Source organism: Nicotiana sylvestris, chromosome 8 (assembly GCF_000393655.2).
Source record: "Nicotiana sylvestris chromosome 8, ASM39365v2, whole genome shotgun sequence".
Lineage (NCBI taxonomy): Eukaryota > Viridiplantae > Streptophyta > Magnoliopsida > Solanales > Solanaceae > Nicotiana > Nicotiana sylvestris.
In genome coordinates this window covers 5,555,819-5,580,604 of record NC_091064.1, presented here as the reverse complement: position 1 = coordinate 5,580,604, position 24,786 = coordinate 5,555,819, and the positions used below count along the sequence as shown (strand labels likewise).

General features: G+C 36.9%; 2 protein-coding genes across 2 annotated transcripts; both read right to left on the bottom strand.

Moving 5' to 3' along the window:
- Positions 1-1,248: 1,248 nt before the first annotated feature.
- Positions 1,249-1,816, bottom strand: LOC104233490 (calcium-binding protein KRP1-like). The gene has a single exon (XM_009786888.2). It carries the CDS (start codon positions 1,672-1,674, stop codon positions 1,321-1,323), a length of 354 nt encoding a protein of 117 aa, XP_009785190.1. The 5' UTR covers positions 1,675-1,816; the 3' UTR covers positions 1,249-1,320.
- Positions 1,817-4,681: 2,865 nt separating this feature from the next.
- On the bottom strand, positions 4,682-5,286 carry LOC104233489 (calcium-binding protein KRP1-like). Its single transcript, XM_009786887.2, has one exon. The coding sequence runs from the start codon at positions 5,150-5,152 to the stop codon at positions 4,799-4,801; it is 354 nt and encodes a 117-aa protein (XP_009785189.1). The 5' UTR covers positions 5,153-5,286; the 3' UTR covers positions 4,682-4,798.
- Positions 5,287-24,786: the final 19,500 nt, after the last annotated feature.

The following is a 24,786-nucleotide window of genomic DNA, read 5'->3' as shown; positions in this document are numbered from 1 at the left end:
AATTAATATACAATAATAACTGGGTTCACAGTTATATTTTTATTAATATTTGATGGATTTTTTAATAAAAATACAGAATCTACGCAAAAGTTATTGGGTTCCCGGAACCCGATAGACAGAGGCGGATCCAGGATTGGAAGTTTATGGGTTTCTATTGTAATATCAAATTAATATGCAATAATAACTGGGTTCACGCTTATATATTTATTGATATTTAATGAATTTTTTAATAAAAATACAGGCTCTATGCAAAAGTTATTGGGTTTCCGGAAACCGAGTAACTATACTCTACATCCGCCACTGCTAGCAGGTATACTTTACATCCGCCAGTAGTATGGGTCAACATGGTAAGGTGAACCCTGAAATATTCTAAGGCTCGAGCAAATTCTTCAGGCCCTTTCAGTGTAAACTAATGAGATGACTGGAGAATATTATCACAAAATTTGTGGTTTTTGCTCTCTTCTTGATGGAGAGATTACCAACAAATTTAGCCGTCACAACAATAAGGGCAGCCGGGTGCACAATGCATCTTGCGGGGTTCGGAAAAGGGCCGCACCACAAGGTATGTGATGTAAACAATCTAACCTAATACAAGCATTAGTGGTTGCTTCTACTGCTCGAACCCGTGACCTATAGGTCACATAGAGACGACTTTAGTGTTGCTCCAATGTTCCCCTTCCCCGACACACAAAGCATCCCGTGTTCACGCAGGGTCCGAGGAAAGACCGCACCAAGGGATGTGATATAGACATCCTAACCTAATGCAAGCATTAGTGGGTGCTTCCACGGCTTAAACCCGTGACATATAGGTCACACGGAGACAACTTTACCATTGTTCTAAGGCTCCCCTTCCCCGATGCACAAAGCATCCCCGTTTATGCAGGGTCCGAGGAAGGGCCGCACAGCCTACCCTGATCCAAGTATCACCGATTCCACGGCTCGAATCCGTAACCTATAGGTCACACGGAGACAACATGACCGATGTGACAACTTGCCGTCACAACAATGCAATTTTCAATTAGCTGAGCAATTACAGAAAGAGGTGTAGAACTATTAGCAAAATCAGAGTCTGTGAACTGGCAGCTATCTTTTTAGTCAATTTTACTTGTCAAGGTAACAATGGTGAATATAATCTAGTTTTTCTAAGTTTGGTTAAAATCACAAGCTCAAAACAAAGATACAGATGGTAACAAAGACATACATAAATAAAGCCAGAAACAACAAAAAAAGGAGAATAACACAAAAGGGTGCAGTAAACATCTGTATATATTATCAATGGTTTTCTGTGTTTACATTATAGAAAGTATAAAAGAGAAAAAGTTAGAATGAAAACTCAGAATCTTGGTTAAGAGCCTCATCTAACAAAAACTGAGACTGTTCCATTAATTCAGGACTCAATCTAAACATCAAAACACAAAATTCCATCTGATTAAGAGCTCCATCTCCATCAAAATCACCTTCTTTTAGCATACTCTTAAGATCATCATCACTCAAATCTTGAAGCCCTAACAAAGCAGAATTCTTTTTTAGACTCTCAAACGTAATGACCCTTTTATCCTTATCCATTAATAACTGAAACCCTTTACATAATTCACCAATTAAACCATCCCCACCTAGTTTTTCAGCCATAAGTGGCAAAAAATCATTGAAATTGGATTTTCTTGACGTAGCCATTATTGAAGAAAATGGAGAGAAAATAGAAGTGAATTTGAGAGAAGATTTGAACTGTTTTGGTAAAAAGGGTGTGTTTGTGAATAATATATAAGGAGAAATTGGACGGTAGAGAGAGGTTTCGGAGAAGGGGACAATAGGAAAAAGGCCATGAGAATACAACTAAGAAACTGTCTTTAACGCGAAATTGCCTTTGCTTTGGACTGACGGTTGAAGAAATTGCCTCCCAATTTCGATGTTTGGTCCTGTTACGCCACTTGCCAGGGGTATATTTGTCTTTTTATTTTTGAGTATATTGTTTAAAGAGAAAATTATTTAATGAGGAGACGCCGCGTATTTTTAATTTTTTTATTTTTAATTAAGTTTTTTCTTTAATTTCTTCATTGACAGGAGTAAGAATATTGGTAATAGTTAAGAATTATACTCCCTCCGTTCCAATTTATGTGAACTTGTTTGACTGGACACGGAGTTTAACAAAAAATGAAGATTTTTGGAATTTGTGGCTCTAAACAAGTCAAAAAGGGGCCCGGAGTATTTGTGTGGTTATAAAAACTTCTCATTAAGGGTAGAATTGTAAGTTTAAGCTAAATTATTACCAAATTTAGAAAGGGGTCATTCTTTTTTAGAACGGACCAAAAACGAAATAGGTTCACATAAACTGGAACAGAGGAAGTATATAATAAGAAAATAAGCATAATAATAATAACCAATAAGCGATTATTTGAAAATCACTTAGACCATCATAAATAATTTATAGGTGATTGCTAGGTAACACATAGGCCGCCTATGATTTAAGCAGAATCTCCCACTTTATAAAAAATAATCTTGATAATAATTAATAAGCAATCAACGAAAGATCACTTAAGTGATTATAAACAATATATAGGTTATTTTTAGATAATACATAGGCGATCTATGATTTTATTAGGATCTCCAACTTTATAACAAAATATTCGTGGTAATAACTAATAAGCGATCAACCAAAAGTCACTCAATCGATCATAAATAATATATGTGTGATTTCTAAGTAAAACATAGGCGATTTATGATTCCAGCACGATCTCCCACTTTATAAAAAATGATCCTGGTAATAACTAATAGGCGATCAACTGGAGACCACACAAGCTAGCATAAATAATACATGTGCGATTTTTATATAACACATAGTCAATCTATGGTTTCACTAGGATCTCCCACTTTATTTAGAAAAAGATCATCGTAATAATTAATAAGCGATCAATCGGAGATCACTTAGGCGATCATAATCTAGATAACATATAGGCGATCTATAATTTCACAAGGATCTTCCACTTTATAAAAAAGATCCTGGTAATAACTAATAAGCGATCAATCGAAGATCACTTAGGCGATCATAAATATTACTTGGGCGATTTCTAGTTAACACATAAGCAATCTATGATTTCACTAGAGTCTCTCACTTTATAAAAAAAATCATGATAATAACTAATACGCAATCAACCGGAGATCACTTACAGTTTTTTTGGATGGTTGTTACCCATTGTATCGTATTGTATTGTTTTCCCAGAACAATGTTTGTTTTGATTGTCTAGTTAAAATTGGTTGTATTGTATTGTTAAATCTATTGTTCCGAAACAATGAAAAGTCCCACTTTTTGAAACAACCGATTTGGTGTGGTGGTACTGTTTCCTATTTTTCTTTCTAATTATGCCCTAACTTATTACTTTATAATTCTATTTTACCCTTTACCTTTTTTTATTTTAAATAATAGCAAAGTCTCTTTCTCATATAATTCTATAATAGAATTCTACGTGAAGTCAGCATCCCAAATATAATACATATTATATATAGGTGAAGTCTAATAACCTACATACGTGAAAAACTTGTTTATTCCTTCTGCCGCTTCCATATCTTCAGGTATGGGTTTTGTTTTACTTTTGTCTCATTATTTCTTCTACTTTGATTTGTAATTCCAATTTCTAATTATTTTATCTCCAATTAGCTTTATGATATTGATTGTTTTCAAGTGTGCAAAGTGTTATTATTTTATGGTATAACCGTTAAGGATTTTATTGAATATGAGTATTTCATTATGAATTATATGTCACGTTAGAAAACTTTTATGCTATATACTTCAAGTTATGGATTATATGTCATGTTGTTAGGCAATATTACTTATGGTCTAAATTCTGAATGGAGTTTACTTAACATTTTATTTTCATTTTTTATTATCATCTAATTATGAATATAGTGTACTTATTTTTAACTTGTTCAACTAATTTCGATAGAATTTGCATGAATTTAATTGCTTAATTTATATATAAGACACAATTGGTGATAAATTAGCAGAAAGGGGTTTTCTTAAATAATTTTTATGTGTAATTCTTAATAAATTAAATATTTAAAACAATTGAGGATATTTTAGTAAACTTATCAGTTACAGTACAATATGATATAGTCAAACCAAACAGCAAAATGTTATTTAACAACAGCAAACAATACAATCTATCCAAACATTGTATTCAAAAAACGATACGATACAATACAATACGGTACAATACGATACATTATAAAACGATGGGGAACAGTGATCCAAATAGAGTGTTAACGATCATAAATAATATATGGATGCTTTCTGAGTAATACATAAGCGATCTATGATTTCGACAGGATCTCCCACTTTATAAAAATAATAAAATAGAATCCTGATAATCAATAATATGCGATCGACCGGAGATCACTTAGGCGATCATAAATAATATATGAGCAGTCTCTTAATAATACATAGGCGATCTATGATTTTTCTAGGATATCTCACTTTATAAAAATGATCATAATAATAACCAATAAGTGATCAACGGAAGATCATTATGCGATTTAGTACACCAGATTTTGGAAAATCCAAAGTACTCTCATCTTTCCCATTTTTACCTATTGAAACCAGAAAATAAAATCCACAAATCAAATGCACATTTACCCAAAATATCAACTATATTACTCTAAGTTACAAGTATGAATATTCAAGAAAGTATGGCCATTAATTCTTGTTTCTCTATATATGTTTGCAATGTATTACATTATAGGAAGTAAAAAATTGAATAGTTACAATGCAAAGTCACAATCTCAAAGAGTCAAATAAAGACAAAAGTTAGAATGAAAAGTCAAAATCTTGGTTAAGAGCTTCTTCTAAGAAAAACTGAGATTGTTCCATTAATTCAGGACTCAATCTAAACATCAAAACACAAAATTCCATCTGATTAAGAGCTCCATCTCCATCAAAATCACCTTCTTTTAGCATACTCTTAAGATCATCATCACTCAAATCTTGAAGCCCTAACAAAGCAGAATTCTTTTTTAGACTCTCAAATGTAATGACATCTTTATCCTTATCCATTAATAATTGAAACCCTTTACATAATTCACCAATCAAACCATCCCCACCCAGTTTTTCAGCCATAAGTGGCAAAAGATCATTGAAGTTGGATTTTCTTGAAGTAGCCATTGTTGAAGAAAGTAATATTAAAGAGAAACTTAGAAGTGAATTTGAGAGAAGATTTGCTTTGTTTGGGAAAAAGGGTGTGTTTGTGAATAATATATAGGAGAGATTGGAGGGTATAGAGGGGTTTCGGAGAAGGGAACATAGGGAAAAGCCATAGGAATACAACTAAGAAACAGTTGCCTTTGCTTGGCCTAACGAGTATATGAAATTGCTTCTCAGTTTCTATTTTGGACTTTTTCAATAAGGGTATATTTGTCCTTTACAAAGCCTTCTCAAGCTAGGAAAAGGAAAGAAAAAAAAAACCAGATTCCTTTTGTCGGGAACGTTTTATCCCCAATGTGAGATTTTTCGTCGTGAAATCGAATTTAATCGGGCCTCAATATGAATATAGGATACCGGGTGAAAAATAACAACAACGACAATAACAACGAACCCAGTGTAATCCAATAAATGGCGTCTGAGGAGGGTAGTGTGTACGCAGACCTTACCTCTACCTTATAAAGATAGAGAGATTGTTTCCGATAGATCATCGGCTCAAGAAACAGTGGAGATAAAGCAACAAGTAGCAAACAATAGTAAAAGCCAAAAAAATAAAAAATAAGTGTGGACCTGGACCAAGTATTTTTAGAATCATCACCAAAGGATATGATGAGATGAATAAGATTTTTTTATTTTAATCACAATTTTCTCGTTCGAGCCTAGAATGAAAACTGTTCTAGAATAGATGGAAGAAATTTTAAAATAATCAGATTTACAAGTGGTCATTCAAAAATAACCACAGTTTCAGAAGTAATCGAAATTTAGCCACTTTTCATGTAAAGATAATTCTGAACGAAAACACTGTTCAAATCCGGAAAAATACTCCAGTATAATTTATTGGAACTCCAGTATAATGTACTGGTCCAGCATAATATACTGGAACTTTCCGCGTGTTATAGTTCCAGCATAATATGCTGGAAGTTCGTACAGAGGTGCACTGATCTCTAGTATATTATGTTGGAACTTCGTGTTGCAACAAAATAGTGACTATTTTTTAATGACTTTGCAAACACCGACTATTTTTGAATGACCAGTCCGAAAACTGGCTAGCCCATTTTATTTTTACAGAATAAACATGTGTCACATAAATCCGAATTAATTGAAACTAGGATATCTATAACCGAATATTAAAAAAATGTATTTATTGAACTGAAAAGGATCTCAATTTCGATCCTTCCTTATATGAGTCTAAGTGGCACGTTTGAATTAGTTGAACTAATAGCTTTCGAGTACCACACTATTGTTTTTTATTTTTATTTTTAAATGCACTCAATATTTACTTAATCGATAATTGAATAATACATGTTTCCACATAAATTTTTATTACTACTTAATCATAATTAAAAAATTTATATTTTATTTCAATTATTATGTAGTTAAAAAATTTTCCGAGCTTGAATATTATCTGGAAATTATCACCTTAAATATTCTTGTTCTCTTCTCTTTTTCTTTTTCTGTTTTTTTTCATTAAACTTTTCCTACTGATAAAGCTTTAAAAAAAACACAGCAGAAATTAAATGCTTGAAATTTGGAAGATCGGACTGTATCCTAAGAAATCACATTATCTTGGACTGTGCGCCCACCAGAACTAGGGAGGAAAGTATGTAAGTTTATTGTTAAACAAAATTAAAAGAAAATAAATTATATCAACTTATGTGTAATTGTGTACAATTTTTATTTTGAACGTGCAAAATGTTTAACACAATTCTCTTAATATATTTTAATAAACACCTTTAGCCAATTTGATTTGGTGGAGAGATAAATCATAGCCTTTTTCATTGTACAAGCGTGGTTCATTGGATTCGTTCATTTTTCTTTAGGTTATACATTCACTTACGCAAAATGAAAAAGGTGACATTCACTTATGCAAAATGAAGGTTACATCAAGTTTAAGAAAATTATAAGGATAAAAGTTTTATCAGAGTGACTTTTCCATTCTTCAACAGTCACATCAACTTAACGGCGATAAATTTTTACTATAAAATGCTTAAATATTTTTAAGGAAAAATGAATATATAACCTATTTCTTCTAAAATTGGGGCCCCTTTAAATTGGGGGCCTAAGGATATGGTTAAAATAGCACGAGCTAGCCAGTTTTTGGATTGGTAATTAAAAAATAGTCAGTGTTTGCAAAGTCATTGAGAAATACCCAATATTTTGCTGCAATACGAAAAGTTCCAGCATAATCTAGGTTGGAGCACCTCTGTATGAACTTCCAGCATATTATACTGGAACTCCAGCACACAGAAAGTTTCAACATAATATACTGGAGATTGGAGTACCTGAGTATGAACTTCCAGTATATTATACTGTGGCTATTTTTCAATTACCACTTGTAAATCTGGCTATTTTTGAATTTCACCCGGCATATGTCTTACTTGTCAAGCCTTTTGAGCCGGCTCTAGTAGATTCCTTTTCATAGTTCGATCCTTCCCAATAAAATACGACGTGTTGAATTCTGATTGCTAGGTTACACTCTGTATACGGTCAAAATCAAGGAGCCCGATTTTGAAGTCTTGAATTAGGCTATGAGTCCGAGTCCGAGCGACTTGGAGTAGGGGTCGGACCCGGCTGAAGGATACACCTCGAGAAAGCAGATCGAAGGTCTGATACGACCTACATCGAGGGCAGTACATTCTCGATGGCACTCAAGAAAGAGCAAAAATTTCTCAAGGACATGTGAATCAGGGCATAAATTAAAGGATAAGATTTGTATGAAATGGTACAGGTCCATACTAGGTTGTTATACACCTGTACCAATAGAATTCTTTACCTCAATTATGAATGTAATATATTGAGGTTTTCTCCTCCTATATAAAGGAGACCCCAATCATTTGTATTACACATTATTCACTACAATAGAATATTCTTCTCTGTTTTTCTTCTTTAACATGCTCAGCAAGTGTTCTTCAGCTTTATTGCTTTTACTTTATTGTTCATATTTCATTGTTCTTAGCTCACCTCGAGGCCCCCAAGGAAATCGAGCTCGAGGTCCTTATTGCTCTAGAAACACTGGTTTGGTTCATCAATTCTTCTTATTTAAACCTAACATTACGTGTATATTCACTAGTATTAGAATAAATCACATATCTTTAAAACCACAAATTATATTTAATTGTTATCCCCATTTTTTGAGGTAAACAGTTTGGTGTCCACCGTGGGGCTAAAGATAATAGTGATTGTTTTAGTTCTAGTTTTATGATAACACACGTTATTCTTTACACTTTTTCTTGTCAAATATTTTTTGATTTCAGGCTTAAACATGTCTAGCACACATAATGCACCTATTCACGAGGACGAAGGTCTTGGAGAAAACAGCGGTATAGGGGTCTGTATACCACACATAAACCCTGAGGAAGTGCCAAACATGGAGCCAGTTGAAATCAGTTTGCACAACGCTCTAAACATGGACGCAGACACAGGCCCCGCAAGGAACGCACATAGGGAAGCCCGAGCAGGAAGGCAAGAAACACGAGGGATGGAAGAAGGAGGAGTCAGCCTCCAAGTGATATTCGAGATGCTGCAAGCTCAGCAAGTCGTCATCGCTCAGCTTCAGAGTCAGAACAGAACTCATAACACAGCCGAACCAGTGAACACTCGGCGTGCAGAACCAATGAGGCCTGATGAAAATGGCTCGGGGACTGACCCCACTATTAGGAAAATGCTAGAGGAGCTCGCCAAAAGGATAGAGACCAGAGAAAAAAAGATTGAAGAAAATGACAAAAACATGGAAACATGCAATTTAAGGGTCGACCAGATATCGGGAGCACCTCCGATTTTAAAAGGACTGGACTCGAAGAAGTTCGTGCAAAAAATATTCCCCCAGAGTGCGGCTCCAAAGCCTATCCCGAAGAAGTTTCGGATGCGAGATATCCCGAAATACAATGGAACCACTGATCCCAACGAGCACATTACCACATACACTTGTGGCATAAAAGGGAACTATTTGGAAGACGATGAGATCGAATCAGTTTTGCTAAAAAAATTTAGGGAAACTATATCTAAAGATGCCATGATTTGGTACCATAACCTACCCCCGAACTCTATCGATTCGTTTGCCATGCTGGCAGATTCATTAGTGAAGGCATATGTCGGTGCCATAAAAGTTGCAATAACGAAGTCCGACGTATTCAAAATAAAGCAAAGGGAGAACGAGATGCTGAGGGAATTTGTATCCCGTTTTCAATCAGAATGAATGGAGTTACCACCAGTCTTTGATGACTAGGCCGTACAAGCCTTCACTCAGAGGCTAAATGAAAGACGTTCGATAGCTTCGAAGCATTTGAAGCACAACTTGGTCTAGTATCCCGTTGTGACCTGGGCGGATGTGCATAACAGGTACCAATCAAAAATTAGGGTCGAGGATGACCAATTGGGAGCCCCCTCGGGCTTAGTTTATCCAAGCAAGTTACTAGCAAGGGAGTTAGGAAATACAGACAGAGGATCAAGATTCAACAAAGAACAATATCAACCGTATGATCGAAGGAACAACGGCCCGAGTCACAACACCTCTCGGAGCGATCAAAGAAGCGACCGAGGACAAGGTTTACGAGGGCTTATGAGCAAGAGTGGGTTCGATAAGCATGCTGACCTCGCCGAGGTCCCACGATTATCAGAATACAACTTCAGCATAGATGCATTAGGGATCGTCTTAGCTATTGGGAGAATCAAATATGCTAAGTGGCCCAGGCCAATACAGACCGATCCCTCCCAAAAGAACCCGAACTTGATGTGCAAGTATCATGGCACGCATCGTCATAGAACGGAGGATTGCAGGCAGCTAAGGGAGGAAGTGGCTAGGTTATTCAATGAGGGCCACCTTCGAGAATTCTTGAGTAATCGGGCTAAAAATCACTTCAGGGAAAGAGATTCAGGCACAAAGAATGAACCTGAAGAACCTCAACATGTCATTCACATGATCATCGGCGGAGTCGAGTCCCACAGGGACCTATATTAAAACGTACCAAGGTATCCATCACAAGGGAGAAATGGACTCGGGATTACATACCCGAGGATACCCTCACATTCAGTGAGGAAGCCATTAAGGCTTTATCTCAATCTCACATTAATGCACTGGTAATTTCTATCCCTTTAAATAAAGTTCAACTTAAGCATGTTCTCGTGGATCTAGGTAGTTCGAGAAATATAATCAGGTCAAGGGTCGTGGAGCAGATCGGGCTGCTCGATCAAATCATACCGACATCTCGGGTCTTGAATGGCTTTAACATGACAAGCGAAACAACAAAGGGAGAAATCATCCTTCCAGTCAACGTGGTCGGAACCATACAAGACACCAAATTTCATGTCATATAAGGTGATGAGGTATAACGCTTTACTTGGAAGGCTGTGGATCCATAGCATGAGGGCGGTGCCATCGATCCTCCATCAGATGATGAAGTTCCCAACAAAGGATGGCATGAAAACAATATACGGAGAGCAACATATAGCTAAAGAGATGTTTGTAGTACACGACTTGGCATAGATATCGGCACCATCCACATTGGAAAAGTCGAAGGACGAACGGATGGCCAAATAGCAATCACAGCCAGTGCCCTCGGTTGAGCCCGAGGGACAGGTGTCTGATGAATAGGTTGCTGAGGAAGAAGAAAAATATTTTCTTACCCCCCGAGCCTTCATTGCTCCCAAAGAATTGGATGCGACGAAGTCCACGGTCGAGGAACTTGAGCATGCCATATTGATCGAGCATCTTCCAGAATGAAAGGTATACCTGGGGACAGGGTTAACCCCCGAACTCAGGAAAAAACTCATTCAATTTTTTATCGATAACATTGATTATTTTACCTGGTCCCACTTAGACATGACAGGAATCCCGCCGGATATAGCTATCTATCGGCTAAGTGTCGATCCCAGATTTAACCGGTGAAGCAAAAGAGGAGACCTCAGTCCGAGGTAAAACATGCATTCATCAAAGAAGAGGTATTTAAACTTCTCAAAATAGGATCCATTAGGGAAGTAAAATATCCCGAATGGCTAGCTAACGTAGTAGTAGTCCCTAAAAAGGGGAATAAACTTAGAATGTGTATAGACTACAAGGATTTGAACAAAGCATGTCCTAAAGATTCCTTCCCACTACCCAACATTGATCGATTGATCGATGCTACGGCTAGCCACGAGATCCTTACCTTTCTCGATGCCTACTCTGGATACAATCAGATTCAAATGAACCCGGAGGACCAGGAGAAAACTTCGTTCATCACAAAGTATGGTATATATTGCTATAATGTAATGCCCTTCGGGCTAAAAAACGCAGGAGCCACCTATCAGCGCCTAGTTAATTTCGGACACCAAATAGGCAAATCTATGGATGTTTATATTGATGACATGTTAGTTAAGTCCCTGCGCGCAGAGGATCATTTGACTCACTTGCAGGCAACTTTTGATATCCTAAGAAAGTATAACATAAAGCTCAACCTTGAGAAATGCACTTTCGGAGTCAGCTCGGGCAAGTTCTTGGGCTTCATGGTGTCGAACAGGGGGATAGAGATCAACCCCGATAAAATCAAAGCCATCGAGAAGATCACCGTGGTGAACAATGTGAAGGTCGTACAACGACTAACCGGGAGGATAACTGCCCTAGGCCGATTTATTTCGAGGTCTTCAGATCAGAGCCATCATTTCTTTTCCCAGCTCAAGAAGAAGAACAACTTCGCATGGACTTCGGAGTGCCAACAAGCCTTGGAAGAGTTAAAATGGTATCTCTCGAGCCCACCCCTGCTCTATACACCGAAGGAGGATGAAACACTCTACTTGTATTTAGCCATGTCCGAGGTGGCGGTAAGTGGCATGTTGGTTCGAGAAGAGAAAGATACGCAATTTCCTGTCTATTATGTGAGTCGGAGCCTAGGAGATGCTGAAACCAGGTACCCATATATGGAAAAGTTAGCTCTTGCATTAATAAGCGCATCTAAGAAGCTAAAACCATATTTTTAATGCCATCCTATATGTGTACTAACTATGTACCCACTTCGAAATGTCTTGCATAAACCCGAATTATCGGGCAAGTTGGCCAAATGGGCCATCAAACTTGGAGGATATGATATCGAATATCAACCTCGAACGGCTATCAAGTCCCAAATTTTGGCGGATTTCGTGGTCGATTTCACGCCTGCCCTCGTGCCCGAAATAGAAAAGGAACTTATTTTAAAAACGGGTACATCGTCGGGGGTATGGACCCTCTTCATAGACGGTGCCTCGAATGTGAAAGGGCATGGGCTCGGCATCGTTTTAAAACCTCCTACGGGCGGTGTCATTAGACAATCTATCAAAACTTCTAAATTGACTAACAATGAGGCCAAATATGAGTCCATGATTGCAGGTCTCGAACTAGCCAAGGGCCTTGGGGCAGAGGTTATCGAGGCAAAATGTGACTCTCTTTTGGTAATAAATCAAGTAAACGGGAGCTTCGAGGTTCGAGACGACCGAATGCAGAGGTACTTGGACAAACTTCATTTTAATTTCTGCCTTGTCTGCTTCTTTTTTCTTCTATAGTAAGCCTTATTAATTTTCAGCTTTCTTTATTTTGTCCGATATACTCTACATTAATGATCTATATTGACTTCTCATTTTGTCGGAATTTATCCATAGATGCAATGATTAAAAAACAGCAAGTGAAATTCAAGGTGTAATTTCGTGAATTTAATCTTATGGAAAATGAAAATTTTATTTGATAATTATATTTGCAATGATGGGATGTTACTTGAAATCTCTTGAAGACAGGCACTCTACACACAAACTCAAGTATGTATTTAAAATTCTGGAAAAATGCATAAGTACCCCCTAACCTATACCCGGATTCCCAACTACACACTTTTTTCTTTGCGGGAATCCTATTACCCCCCCTAAACTTAATTTAAATAGAATTATTTGCACCCTTAACGCTGACGTGACAGAGCGTGTGTATTTCACTCTCCTTTGAGAGTGAGAAGCAAGAAAAAACGATTTTCAGATTAATTTTTATTCTTTTTTACCATTTTTTCTTACTTTCTTTTCCTTTTCCTTTTCCTTTTCCTTTTCCTTTTTCTTTGTCTTTTTTCTTTTACTTTTTTCCGTTTTTTCTCTTATTCCGGCGGATATTCATTCACCAGCGACTTTGTCTAACTGTTTTTCTTTCATTTTTCTTTTCACACATAAATTAAACTCTCAAAAAGTTCTATTCATAAGCAAAACAAAATATACTCAGATTTGGGGGGAAAATTCATCATCAGAAAACCTTCCCACGCCGGAAAAAAATGATGTATTTAAATTTTAACTGGAAAAAGTTTTCTCAGCTTATATTCATTTTTATTTATTTTTCTCTTCCTCCCACCCATAAATTACACTTTCAAAAAAATTATATATATATAACAAAACACACTTAGATCGGGATAAAAATCTATCACCGGAAAAAATAGTATTTGTAAAATTTCGACGACCACCATTTTATGCCGCCGGTGACCAAAACAAAAAGAAAGAGAATGAAATAACCAAAAAATGAGAATAATAAGAAATAAGAAAAAAGGATAAGAAAAAGAAGAAAGAATAAAAAAAGTACTAAAAATACATGTGGGGGGCGCGTGTAGCTCACCACTTGCCAAGAGTTTAGTTGTCTAGTTTTAAGGTGTAAATAATTCCATTTAAAATAAGTTTAGGGGGATAATAGAATTCCTGCAAAGAAAAAGTGTGTAGTTGGAAATCCGGGTATAGGTAAGGGGGGTACTTATGTATTTTCCCTTAAATTCTTGTTGCGAGTATAGTTTAGTTATCAATAATTTCCTTTGGTAGTGTTCAGTATAGATATTATTGTAGCCTATTGTGATGTTCGATAACATACAATTTAGTATCTATTCATTTTGTAGTACTTTGTACAACAGAATTTAGCAGGCCTTCGCAGTTGAATAACTACAACAGCTGCTAGTAGTTCTGCTAGTGTAAAAAGAATTGGTCAACACACTAATATAGATGTCGATGAACTCTGTCTGGTGTAAAAGCTTCAATTGGTCAGTTTATGCAGAGAAATTTAGTGCCACACTATTTTATATTAATATTCAGTTTGATGAATCTGAAAGAAGCTTCTTCAGTTTTAACTATCTAATAGTTGTTCATTTACATTGCTCAAAAATGGATCAAAAACTTGTTCTTGATGTTTCCATGAATCCCTGTTAATTTCTTTCTACAACTGATTGACAAATATCTTTTTGTTATAAGATGGACTCCCATTTCTCTTTACCTTTTAGCTGCTACTTTTCATACATTCAAGATTAGAGTTAAACATCTCGCAGTCTTGATGCTTATCACTTGGCAAGCCATAGAATGCAGGACAATTTAGCAAATGATAGAACAAATCCATGATAGAACAAATCCTGTAAAGATAACAGGATTCTAATGATAAGTTACAATAACTGATCTTGGATGTCTTCTTTCCTTCCATGTCTATTTTTTTTAATATGCAGTGGATATGGTTCTTTCTTGATGCAGGGTGCAATTATGTTTTCTAATATTATTACCACGAGTTCACCAAATTATGTTTAAGAGGCTCTGAACTGCCCATATATGAATTTCATTTCCATAAGCACCTTCTCCTACCTTATGTTTTCATACAACATGCAGTCATTTCTTTTTTATCTTATACTTAAGTAATTGGTTTTTCTATTGACACGCGATAGGTTTTGTTTGAAATTGCAACTTCAATGGTACTTTTGAACAATATTCTATGGGCCTGAACAAATATATTATTATCGATATTAAAATATGAGATATCAATTTGATGACATTCGTATTTTGAGAAGTTTGAAATTATTTGATCGTGAGTTATATTGGGCTTGCTAGAACCTTAAGGCTTTTAGTTTTCTATAGTATTCAAAGTCCTTAAATTAGTCAAGGTGGGACTCCATCATCTTTGATTAGAAAGCTTCTTTGCTTTTAAGAATAAAAGACAGACTGTGCATTTTCTTGTGAGAGATCTTTAAAACATGAAGTTGTCAAGGAGTACAAAATGATGGAAATCTTAGTTCTTGATTCTAAGCGTGAAGTAATATCTACTACGAATATTTTATAAGCCTTCTCTTGGTCAGTGTATCATCTATCTTTCACTTGAAGTGTATAAATTTCGAGTTCCAACATTTTTTGCTTTGGAATATCTCTTCAAGTTTATTAGATATTAAGAAATGACGGAGTATTGATGGTTCTTGAAATTAGAACGTTGGGTAGGTGATGTAATAGTGTTAATTTTGTGAGTGGAAAATAAATAATTTTGGAATTGCATCTAATATATATGGCAAGAGATAATGAATTTTTATAGTTTGTATAATTCATTATTAGCTACATTATTTTTCCACGACTGAAAATTGATGTAAAGACCACTGAATCCATAGGATATTGTTCATACATTCATTTTGGTCATTTGTACATGCACTGAGTTTGCATGATTGTAGGCTGCAAAATCCTTAAAGTTAACTATTTATGCATTATTTGTTATCATATATTTTTCAAAAACCGAATTCAATTGTTTCGTGTCTGAATATGTGTTTTTTCTGGTTACCACGAACTAGTCACATGTGATGCTCAATGAACAAAGAGTTAAGAATACAAAGTTGAAGAGAATCAAGGTTTATCTTTGCCTTCGTCGCCTAACTTCGACTGTTTATATGTTAATTTCTTTTCATGACTAGATGTGGTAAGTTTTCTAACAACTTCTTTTGTTCAGTTTGCTTCGAAGCGACAATCCACAATTGATGTGGCTACAAAGTCACTGTCAGATTGATGCAAATTGTTGGAGTCATCAAGAATCGATCGTGCTTGTTTAGCCTTGGCAAGACACCATAGATAACGACCAGTATCATCAGATTCACGTGGGAAAAAAATGACTATTGAGAGAATAAATGCTTTGTTCTACCACATCTAAATATGATGGGCCCTTTGAGGCTAAAAGTGATACTGTATGAAACTAGGCTTGTAGAAGGAGAAAAAACTATTGTTGGATTCGAATGATGTATTTTTTCTTTGTATAGATACTCCAAATTTATGTATTAACAGTTTTTTGGGGTATATTATGGATTTGATGAAACATTTTTATGATTTCTTGAATGAGTAACATAATAATAATGTTGGCATCGCATACAAAAAAAGGATGTGTAATATTAGAAGTATAATTGCAAATCTGGATATAAATTTACTATTATAATGGCTGTTAAAAAGTTATCTTTATCAATAATAAAATGGATATTTACCGGCCATATATAAATGCTGTTAAAGCAGAATAAAAGGTTAATCGATGGGCAATTTTAGTGGCTATTGTAATTGCCAACAACTAAATGCCACTAAAAACATCATCTTTTAGCGGCAATTCTTGGGGACTTTACCAGCACTTGATACAAATGCTGCTAAATCCGTTTAGTGACGCTAGATACAATGGCAAATAATTAATAGCAGGTAAAAGTTTTTGCGTCAATAGCTATTGCCACTAAAATGAATATTTACTGCCACTAAAGACCTTTTTTCTTGTAGTGTGCACTTGCAAACTTGGGGTCATCGGTCGAAGAAGATGACATCGTCCCGGGGACTATCGTCCAACTGTCAAAGTCGGTGGTCGAAAAAGGCCATGCAAAGATTAATTCAACAAGTTTAACATGAGATTGGAGGAATAAGTACATCGACTGCTTGAAGCATGAGAAGCTCCCCGCGGACCCAAAGGAGTCGAGAACACTTCGAACCAAAGTAGTTGGATTCTCACTCGATGAAAATGGAACGTTGTACAGAAGAACCTTCGATGGACTAGTGGAAGTGTGTTTCGGACCCGGGGATACCGATTACGTACTACGAGAAATCCACGAGGGTACTTGTGGGAACCATTCTGGTGCGGACTCTCTGATTTGCAATGTGATCAGAGCGAGGTATTATTGGGACAGAATGGAAAGGATACCAAAGAGTTTGTCAGAAAGTGTGATAAATGCCAAAATTTGCGCCGATGATCCATCAACCCGGTGAACAACTCCATTTGGTCCTATCCTTGTGGCCATTCATGAAATGGAGGATGGATATCGTCGGCCCCCTACCAACGGCGCCAGGTAAAGCTAAGTTTATTTTGTTTATGACTGACTACTTCTCAAAGTGGGTTGAAGCGCAGGCCTTCGAGAAGATAAGAGAAAAAGAAGTCATCGACTTCATATGTGACCACATCATATGTCGGTTCGGGATACCCGCCGAAATAGCATGTGATAATGGGAAATAGTTCATCGGCAGCAAAGTAACAAAATTCCTCGAGGACCATAAAATCAAAAGGATCCTATCGGCACCTTACCACCCAAGCGCAAATGGTCAGTCAGAGTCTACAAACAAAACCATCATCCAAAACTTAAAGAAAAGGTTAGATGATGCGAAGGGAAAATGGAGAGAAGTGTTGCTCGAGGTGCTATGGGCATATCGAACAACTTTGAAGTCGAGCACGGGGGAGACCTCATTTTCTTTTGTATATGGATCCGAAGCATTGATCCCCGTCGAAGTCGGGGAACCTAGCGTCAGGTTTCAGCATGCCATCGAGGACTCAAATCACAAAGCTATGAACACTTCGCTCGAACTACTTGATGAAAAACATGAGGCTGTATTGATTCGAATGGCCACGCAAAAACAAAGGATCGAAAGGTATTACAACAGGAGGACGAACCTTCAATATTTCAGAGTCGGGGACTTGGTCCTAAGGAAAGTCACTCTCAACACTCGAGACTCAAACGAAGGGAAACTAGGTCCCTGTCACACCTCCTTTTTCCGCACCCGAGAGGGCGCAAGGGAGTTTTTCCAATTAAAGGACAATCAAAACGGGATTGGTTTAATTATTTTAGAGTCGCCACTTGGGAGATTTAGGGTATCCGAAGTCACCAATTTTAATCCCGAATCGAGGAAAAGAATGACTCTATATTACGGTCTGCGTACCAAAAATCCGGATAAGGAATTCTGTTAACCCGGGAGAAGGTGTTAGGCATTCCCGAGTTCCGTGGTTCTAGCACGGTCGCTCAACTATTATATTTGGCTTAATTATCTGATTTTATACAAATATGAACTTGTGTGCAAATTTTATCTTTTAACCGCTTTAATAATTATTATTATTTTTACAAGGAATTGCAACGTCGTGAAAACATACCTCGAATCACGTTACATCAATGTACACGTGATTGTTGACATATCTCGACTTGGTTGAGATTTGGATTCGGGTCACATAAATGTGCACCCGAGTTAAGGAAAATAAACTATTAAAGGCGCGCTTAAAGCAACTAGCGTATTGTTATTTTGGGGAAAGCCATGAAATTCGCTAAACGGCATGTCCCGAATTCTAAGTATTTTTATACATATACATTTAGAGGGCCCCGCACTTTGTACATCTTTGTTTGTCGAGGCTCGTCTCATTCCTTATGAAAAGAATTTGCAACGTCGTGGAAATGCATCTCAGACCACGCCACAATCAATGTACCCGTGGTTAGAGACACATTTCGATTCCGTTGAGATTCGGATTTGGGTCACATAAATGTGCACCCGAGTTTAAGGAGATAACATTATTAAGTACGCGCTTAAAGAGACTATCGCGTTATTATTCTGGGAGGGCCGTGAGATTTGCTAAACGACCCATCCTGGAAACTGAATGCTTCGATAATATACATTTAACGAGGGCCCCGCAGCTTGCGCGTTTTTATTTATTTGTCGAGGCTCATCTCGTTCTTATTTTAAAAGGGTATCCTATAGCAACTACGTTTCTTGTTGCGTTTGTCTCTACTAATCGAAAACAGTAGATAGTCCTAATTAATTACATGATTGCAAGTTATCTATAACAGAATTCCGAGTGCTTGAGCAAAATCAGAAGCACGGCCACGTACATAGTCAGCCGAGCAAAAATTAAAGGCCCAAATCCAGCCCACGCGTGATGGGCCAGACCTGGGCCATTGTTTGTCCGGTGCAGGCCTGCTTGGTCTGTTTTGACCTGGGCTCAACCTTCGTGGGGTTGAGATTGCAAACCCTGTGTTCTTTGTCTTAAAACATGGTTTAACAGTTATATATGGCAATTTATTGGAAAGGAAAGAACTTAACTAGTAGTGTACGATTTTCATGCTTGGCATACATTACAGACTTATACTACACCATTGAACTAAATCTGAGATACAACCTACTGCCTTGGGCATACTCTTATCACCAACCTATATACACAGTCTAACATTCAACTACCATACATTGACATTTATTAGGCATGAAGACTATCTCCAGCATCCAAAACAAGAATGTAAACTATTACACATTACATGAATATTTAATGTAACAATCTATGTATAAAAGACATTCTTCAGGACTTTTCATTTGTATTCATGCTCAATTTTTCCAATTACATTTGACAGTGCATTGGTTGTGTACCTGGTATAGAGGACAAAGAAGAAAGGAATGATCAGCTGGGCAGTATACAATAAACACAGCAACAGCAGATACACAGCAACCACACAGCAACAAACCAAACCCACAAGTGTTTTCCACAGTCCACAGACAACCAGCAACAATTTCCAGAACAAAGAGAACCAGCAGATGGTCGAGCACCAAACAAGTAATCCCAAAAAAGAGTAATAAGATGCAGCCAAGAAAACCCAGAATGTTCAATGCAGTAACAACAAAAAATCAATAACCACAAAAGCTGAGCAAACAGCCAACAACAATCAGCAAAGACAGCTTGAACAACTTGAACTCTTACACAGTTTTCAAATGATACTCATTCACAGTATTCTGAAATCTCTTTCTGTTTTGTTTTTTCCTTTTTTTTCCTGAAGACTAAAAGTCCAGCCCTTTTTTAGTTCTGCAACAGCTTATTTATAAGCCAACAACCCAGTGCAGTCAAGCTGCCTAGATCCTGCCAGTTGCAATCTGCCCATACCCCTTAACTCCCCATGCCTAAAGGCATCTTTCTCGGTAAACTTAATCAGCCCCCATGCTTTGTCCTATTGCTCTAATCAAGGATTATGGGTGCAATAAAGTATTCATTTGAACCCATGCTCTTATGTTTTGTTCCCCATTGTTAATAGTATTTTAATTAACACTTGACATATTCTTAAGTTAAACCCCTAATCAGACTTTGTCTTATGCCAAAACTACCCTTAACCTGGCATGTTACTGTATTACCATAACTCTTAATAATTAGTATATAAACCTCTTTGATTTCAGCTAACTACTGACTACTTAACTTAAACTCAATGCTGCCTTCAGGTGAATCTGTTAGCTTTCCACAGTTAACAATCAATTTTCAGCCTAAATTCAAGCCAATGATTCCAATTTAATCAAACAGGGGTGCCAATTAAAGGGTACAAGTTGGTCATGCCGATACAAGTAACACCAACAAGAAACAGGCATAGTAATCAATACTGAAATGCAACTCCTGATTTTCTAATCTTTCAAGTGAATTTAGTTGACGACGCTTATTTAAACGACTACGCGAACTATAATATACAGCAAACAACCAACAAAATCAACAAACAAATCAACTTTAAACTCAAAATGTACACACAGGGATAGACGAGTCAGAAACCAAAACAAACCAGAACATGTACGACAGATAGAGTTTAAGATGACAAAATAAAAAAGGGAAAATACCTCCGGGACCTGAAACTAAGACTGACTCAATGCTCGAACTCGGGCCAGGTGATTTTGGGGTCTAATGGACTTTAACCGAAGCGTTCTCAACTGAGAACACTTCGGTAAAAGTCTGCTAGGCCCTGATCCTGACACTGATTCGGACAAAAACCCATAGATCTGAATCCTAGGGCTCTTGAGGTTCGATTTGGGAACCGTTCAATTCCAGTCAGATTCGAACGGAACCTAAGCCATTCAGGGGGTGAGGGAGGTCAGGAGGGGCTGTGGTGTGAGTTTGGGGCCAATCGGTGTAGATCTGGTTTTTGCTCGAATCTTCGTTTGAAGATTCGATAAGCTACGGGTTGATTCGAGGTGAACGGTTAACGGATTCATGTTCAGGGTGGTTGGGTGCATCGGGGATGTTATTTTGGTGGTCATCGGAACTGTGGTTACCGGGCTCACGGGGGAAAACCTAGGCTGCTAGGGTTTGAGAGGAAAGGGGTCCTGGGGAAGATGGTGAACAGTGGCTGAAGGGGGGGTGTGGTTTGGGGGCGTGGGGTGTAATGGAGAGTTTATATATGTATTGAGGGTTTAGATCCTGGCCGTTGGATCAAGTGAGATCAAGGGCCAGGATCTACTCATTGAAGAGAGACGACGTCGTTCGGGGGCTGATAGTGGGTTAAGACCGGGTAGGGGATTGGATCGGGTCATGTTGACGGGTTTAGAGGAGGGCCTGGATCCGTTGGATCAATGGGGTTGGACGGCTTAGATCATCTTGCCTGAAACGGCGTCGTTTGGGTAAACGAGCAGTCTGATTAAGACCGTCCGTTTGAATCAGATCAACGGTTCTAACATGGGTATTGATACGATGTCGTTTGGGGTCCTGCTGGGGCAGCCTGGGTTGGGCTTGGTCTTGTATTGGCTTTGGGCCTCATTTGGGGTCCAAACCGATTTTCCTTTCCCTTTTTAATTTCAACAAATTAACCAAAAATTCCTAAAAACAATGCAAATAATTAAAATAAACTTACACACATATTGGGTAACACCTACAACAATAAACACACATATTAGAATTTTAAAAATGGTTAAATCACAGCCTAGAGTAAAAACTGCATATTTTTTGTGAATTTTCTCTTAAAACCGGACTGCGGCCTGATTACACACGGCGTTCTTATTTTTTTTTGTGTGTTTTTTTTGTAAGATTAATTGCAACACGGGCCTAACCACAAATGACTAGCAGCACATGTCCCGTGAAAATTGTACCGCGATGCCATTTATTATTTTTGATTTCTTTTGGAGTGATTGCTCGTGGAGCAAATATCACGTGCTTACAGATGCCCCTCTTTGCCCGAAGACACGAAGGGTTTTCGCGCAAAGACAAAGCGGGCGATTTTTGCTCGTCTGAGTACTCCGTGTGAAGCATTTTTTGAAAAAGATTTGACCGAACCTTTGCTTCAGAGGTTTCCTACATATCCTGGGCTGAACAGGAATCAGGTCAATGTAGTTCGGGAAGCTTTGGTAGCTGGGACTACCGTGTGGCTGTAGTGCTTGCTGTTGTTGTGCGCTGTTGCATGCTGCTGTAGGATGCTACTGCTCACATGATCTCCTTGTTACATTGTTCTTGAAAGGAAAAACAAGAAGCTAAGTTAGAGTATTGTAAGCACGTGATTTTTGCCCTATATGAGAATTACTCCCAAAAAATTCAAAAAATAAAGTAATTTTTCTTGGTGTGCAATTTTGTGATGTTTTGTGATATTTTGAATAATTATTTGTATTTATCTGTGCATGTTTATTTGCTAAATTAATAAAAAAATACAAAAATATGTCGCATTTTGCATATAGGATTTAATTCTACAATTGTTAGTAATTAAATTTGTTTTACAAAAATTAAAAATTACAAAAATAGGCATCGTTTGCATTTTTAGCATTTAATGTCCAAATATACAATTTTATGCTTAATTAATACTTAATTGTGCGTTAATTGTTATTGGGAATTAATTTGCGCTTTTATAACTTAATTTAGTTCTTAATAATAGTTTAAGTATTTTTATAATTTAGTTTTAGAAAAATAAAAGAAGAAAAGAGAGCGAAAATATAAAGAAAGTCGGAATTGGACCTCTTCTTCAATTTCAAGCCACAGGCCCAAAAAATGGCCCAATCTTCTCTACGACCCAGTCCATTTCGAACTGGGTCGACTCAGTCCATAACCCAAAAGACCCAAACCCCTTTGTCTTACATTTTACAACACAAAACAAAAGAAAAAAAGGAAGAAAACCCTAAAAAAAAACACTAAACCAATCCGCCCCCACCCCTCCTATCTTCTTCTTCTTCCTCAAGCTTCTCCACCTCCCATGGCTTCCTTTTGCCTTCAACCTCAAGAAGCCATGGCTACACACACACACACGTACGTTACCTTCACGACCCCGGCTCAACTAAATGACCCCAGCCCTATCCACCATTGAAGCTCGTCAAGCTCAAAGCTTGCTCGACTATGGCTGTTTCCCCGCTGCGTTTCAGCTAGCTTTTGCTCCTTCTGTTACGTCCATCCATGGGCGAGCTTCATCGTCACCTTGATGTTGTGTCGTCCATGGCTTCCCCTACTGCTGCGTCGTCCAAACAAGCCGCTACTGCTGCCGCCTATTGCTGCCGATGCGTGTTCGTTGCTGCTGCTGCCGATGCCGTGTTGCCGCTGCTGCCCGCTTTCTTCTTTGCCGCTGCTCCATCGCGGCTGACCATGGACGAGCTTGCTCGTCGCTGCTGCGTTTTCTTCATCTTTCACTGATGCTTGTTGCTTCGTCGTCTTCAAGTCCGTTTATGTCCAAGTTTCGTTGGTTTCGTTTAGAGTTCGTTCGATGTTCGTCGTTGGTCATTTACGGTTAGTTGTTCTAAGTTTTATTTCATCCATAATTTGTTTGATATTTTCAGATTTGAAATTAGTATAAGTTTGTTTCATTTTTCTTATTTATTTTTAGATAAAAATGGTTAGTTTAATTATATTGTTGATAGATTTAAATTGAAGATTCAATTAAATTATTTTTTCAGTTTGTTTTATTAATTTTAAGAAGATTTAGTTTTAATATAGAAAAGTGTTAGCTTAAATCGTTTGAATCCGTTGATTGTTGTTAATATAGATTTAATTCGTGTTTCATCTTGTTTGAAGTTCGTTTTTAATTCAGTGATTTAATGTGAAGTTATGTTTTGGTTTTATTTTTGGATCATGTATATTTGTTATAATTTTGTTGGATTTAATTTAAAAAGATTAATTGATTATTTGAAGATTAGTGATTTGAATATGTTTATTTGTTTTGTTTAAGTTTAATTCGAAGTTGAATAAAGCTTGTTTGTTATTGTTGTTAAAATAGATTCATTCATGTTCCTACTTTGTTTGGATGATCTTGAATCCGAATTTTGTATAGTTTGATTTCTTGTTTACCATTTATGATTATTGCTTGAATTGTTCTCATAATCTTGTTTAAAGTTTAATATAAGAATTGTTTGTTGTAATGTTGTTAGAGTTGATGTTAAGTTCAATATGATTGAATTTAGAAATTTTCATACTTTGTTTGTTGTTGTTGAATCCGAAAATAGGATTGTTTGTTGCTAAAATATTGTTCAATCAAATTTTAGTTGTTCTTTGTTGTTCAATTCGTGTTCATGTGATTTGTTGTTGAAATGTTGTTAAAATCGTGTTTATGTGATATTGTTGTTATGATGTTCATCCATGTTCATATTGTTGTTTGAACATTGTTAGAAATTGATCATATTGTCTATATTTTGGTTAAGTTTGATTAATTGATGTGTTATAGCTGATGGGTAGTTTGGTAAATTTGTAATACGTTCAGGGGTAGTTTGGTAATTTCAGTAAGGTCGGAAGGGGTAGTTTAGGAATTGTACATTTTGTAATTGTTTATTTGAAGCATGGGGGACAAAATGAAATGGGGTGGGTTGTGATATGATTATTTAATATAAAGGGGGGACAAGATTTAATTTAAAGGGGAATCTTGCATTAT

Excerpts from the sequence above, each read along its gene's own strand:
- LOC104233490 (XM_009786888.2), bottom strand. The coding sequence starts at position 1,674 with ATGGCTACGTCAAGAAAATCCAATTTCAATGATTTTTTGCCACTTATG.
- LOC104233489 (XM_009786887.2), bottom strand. The coding sequence starts at position 5,152 with ATGGCTACTTCAAGAAAATCCAACTTCAATGATCTTTTGCCACTTATG.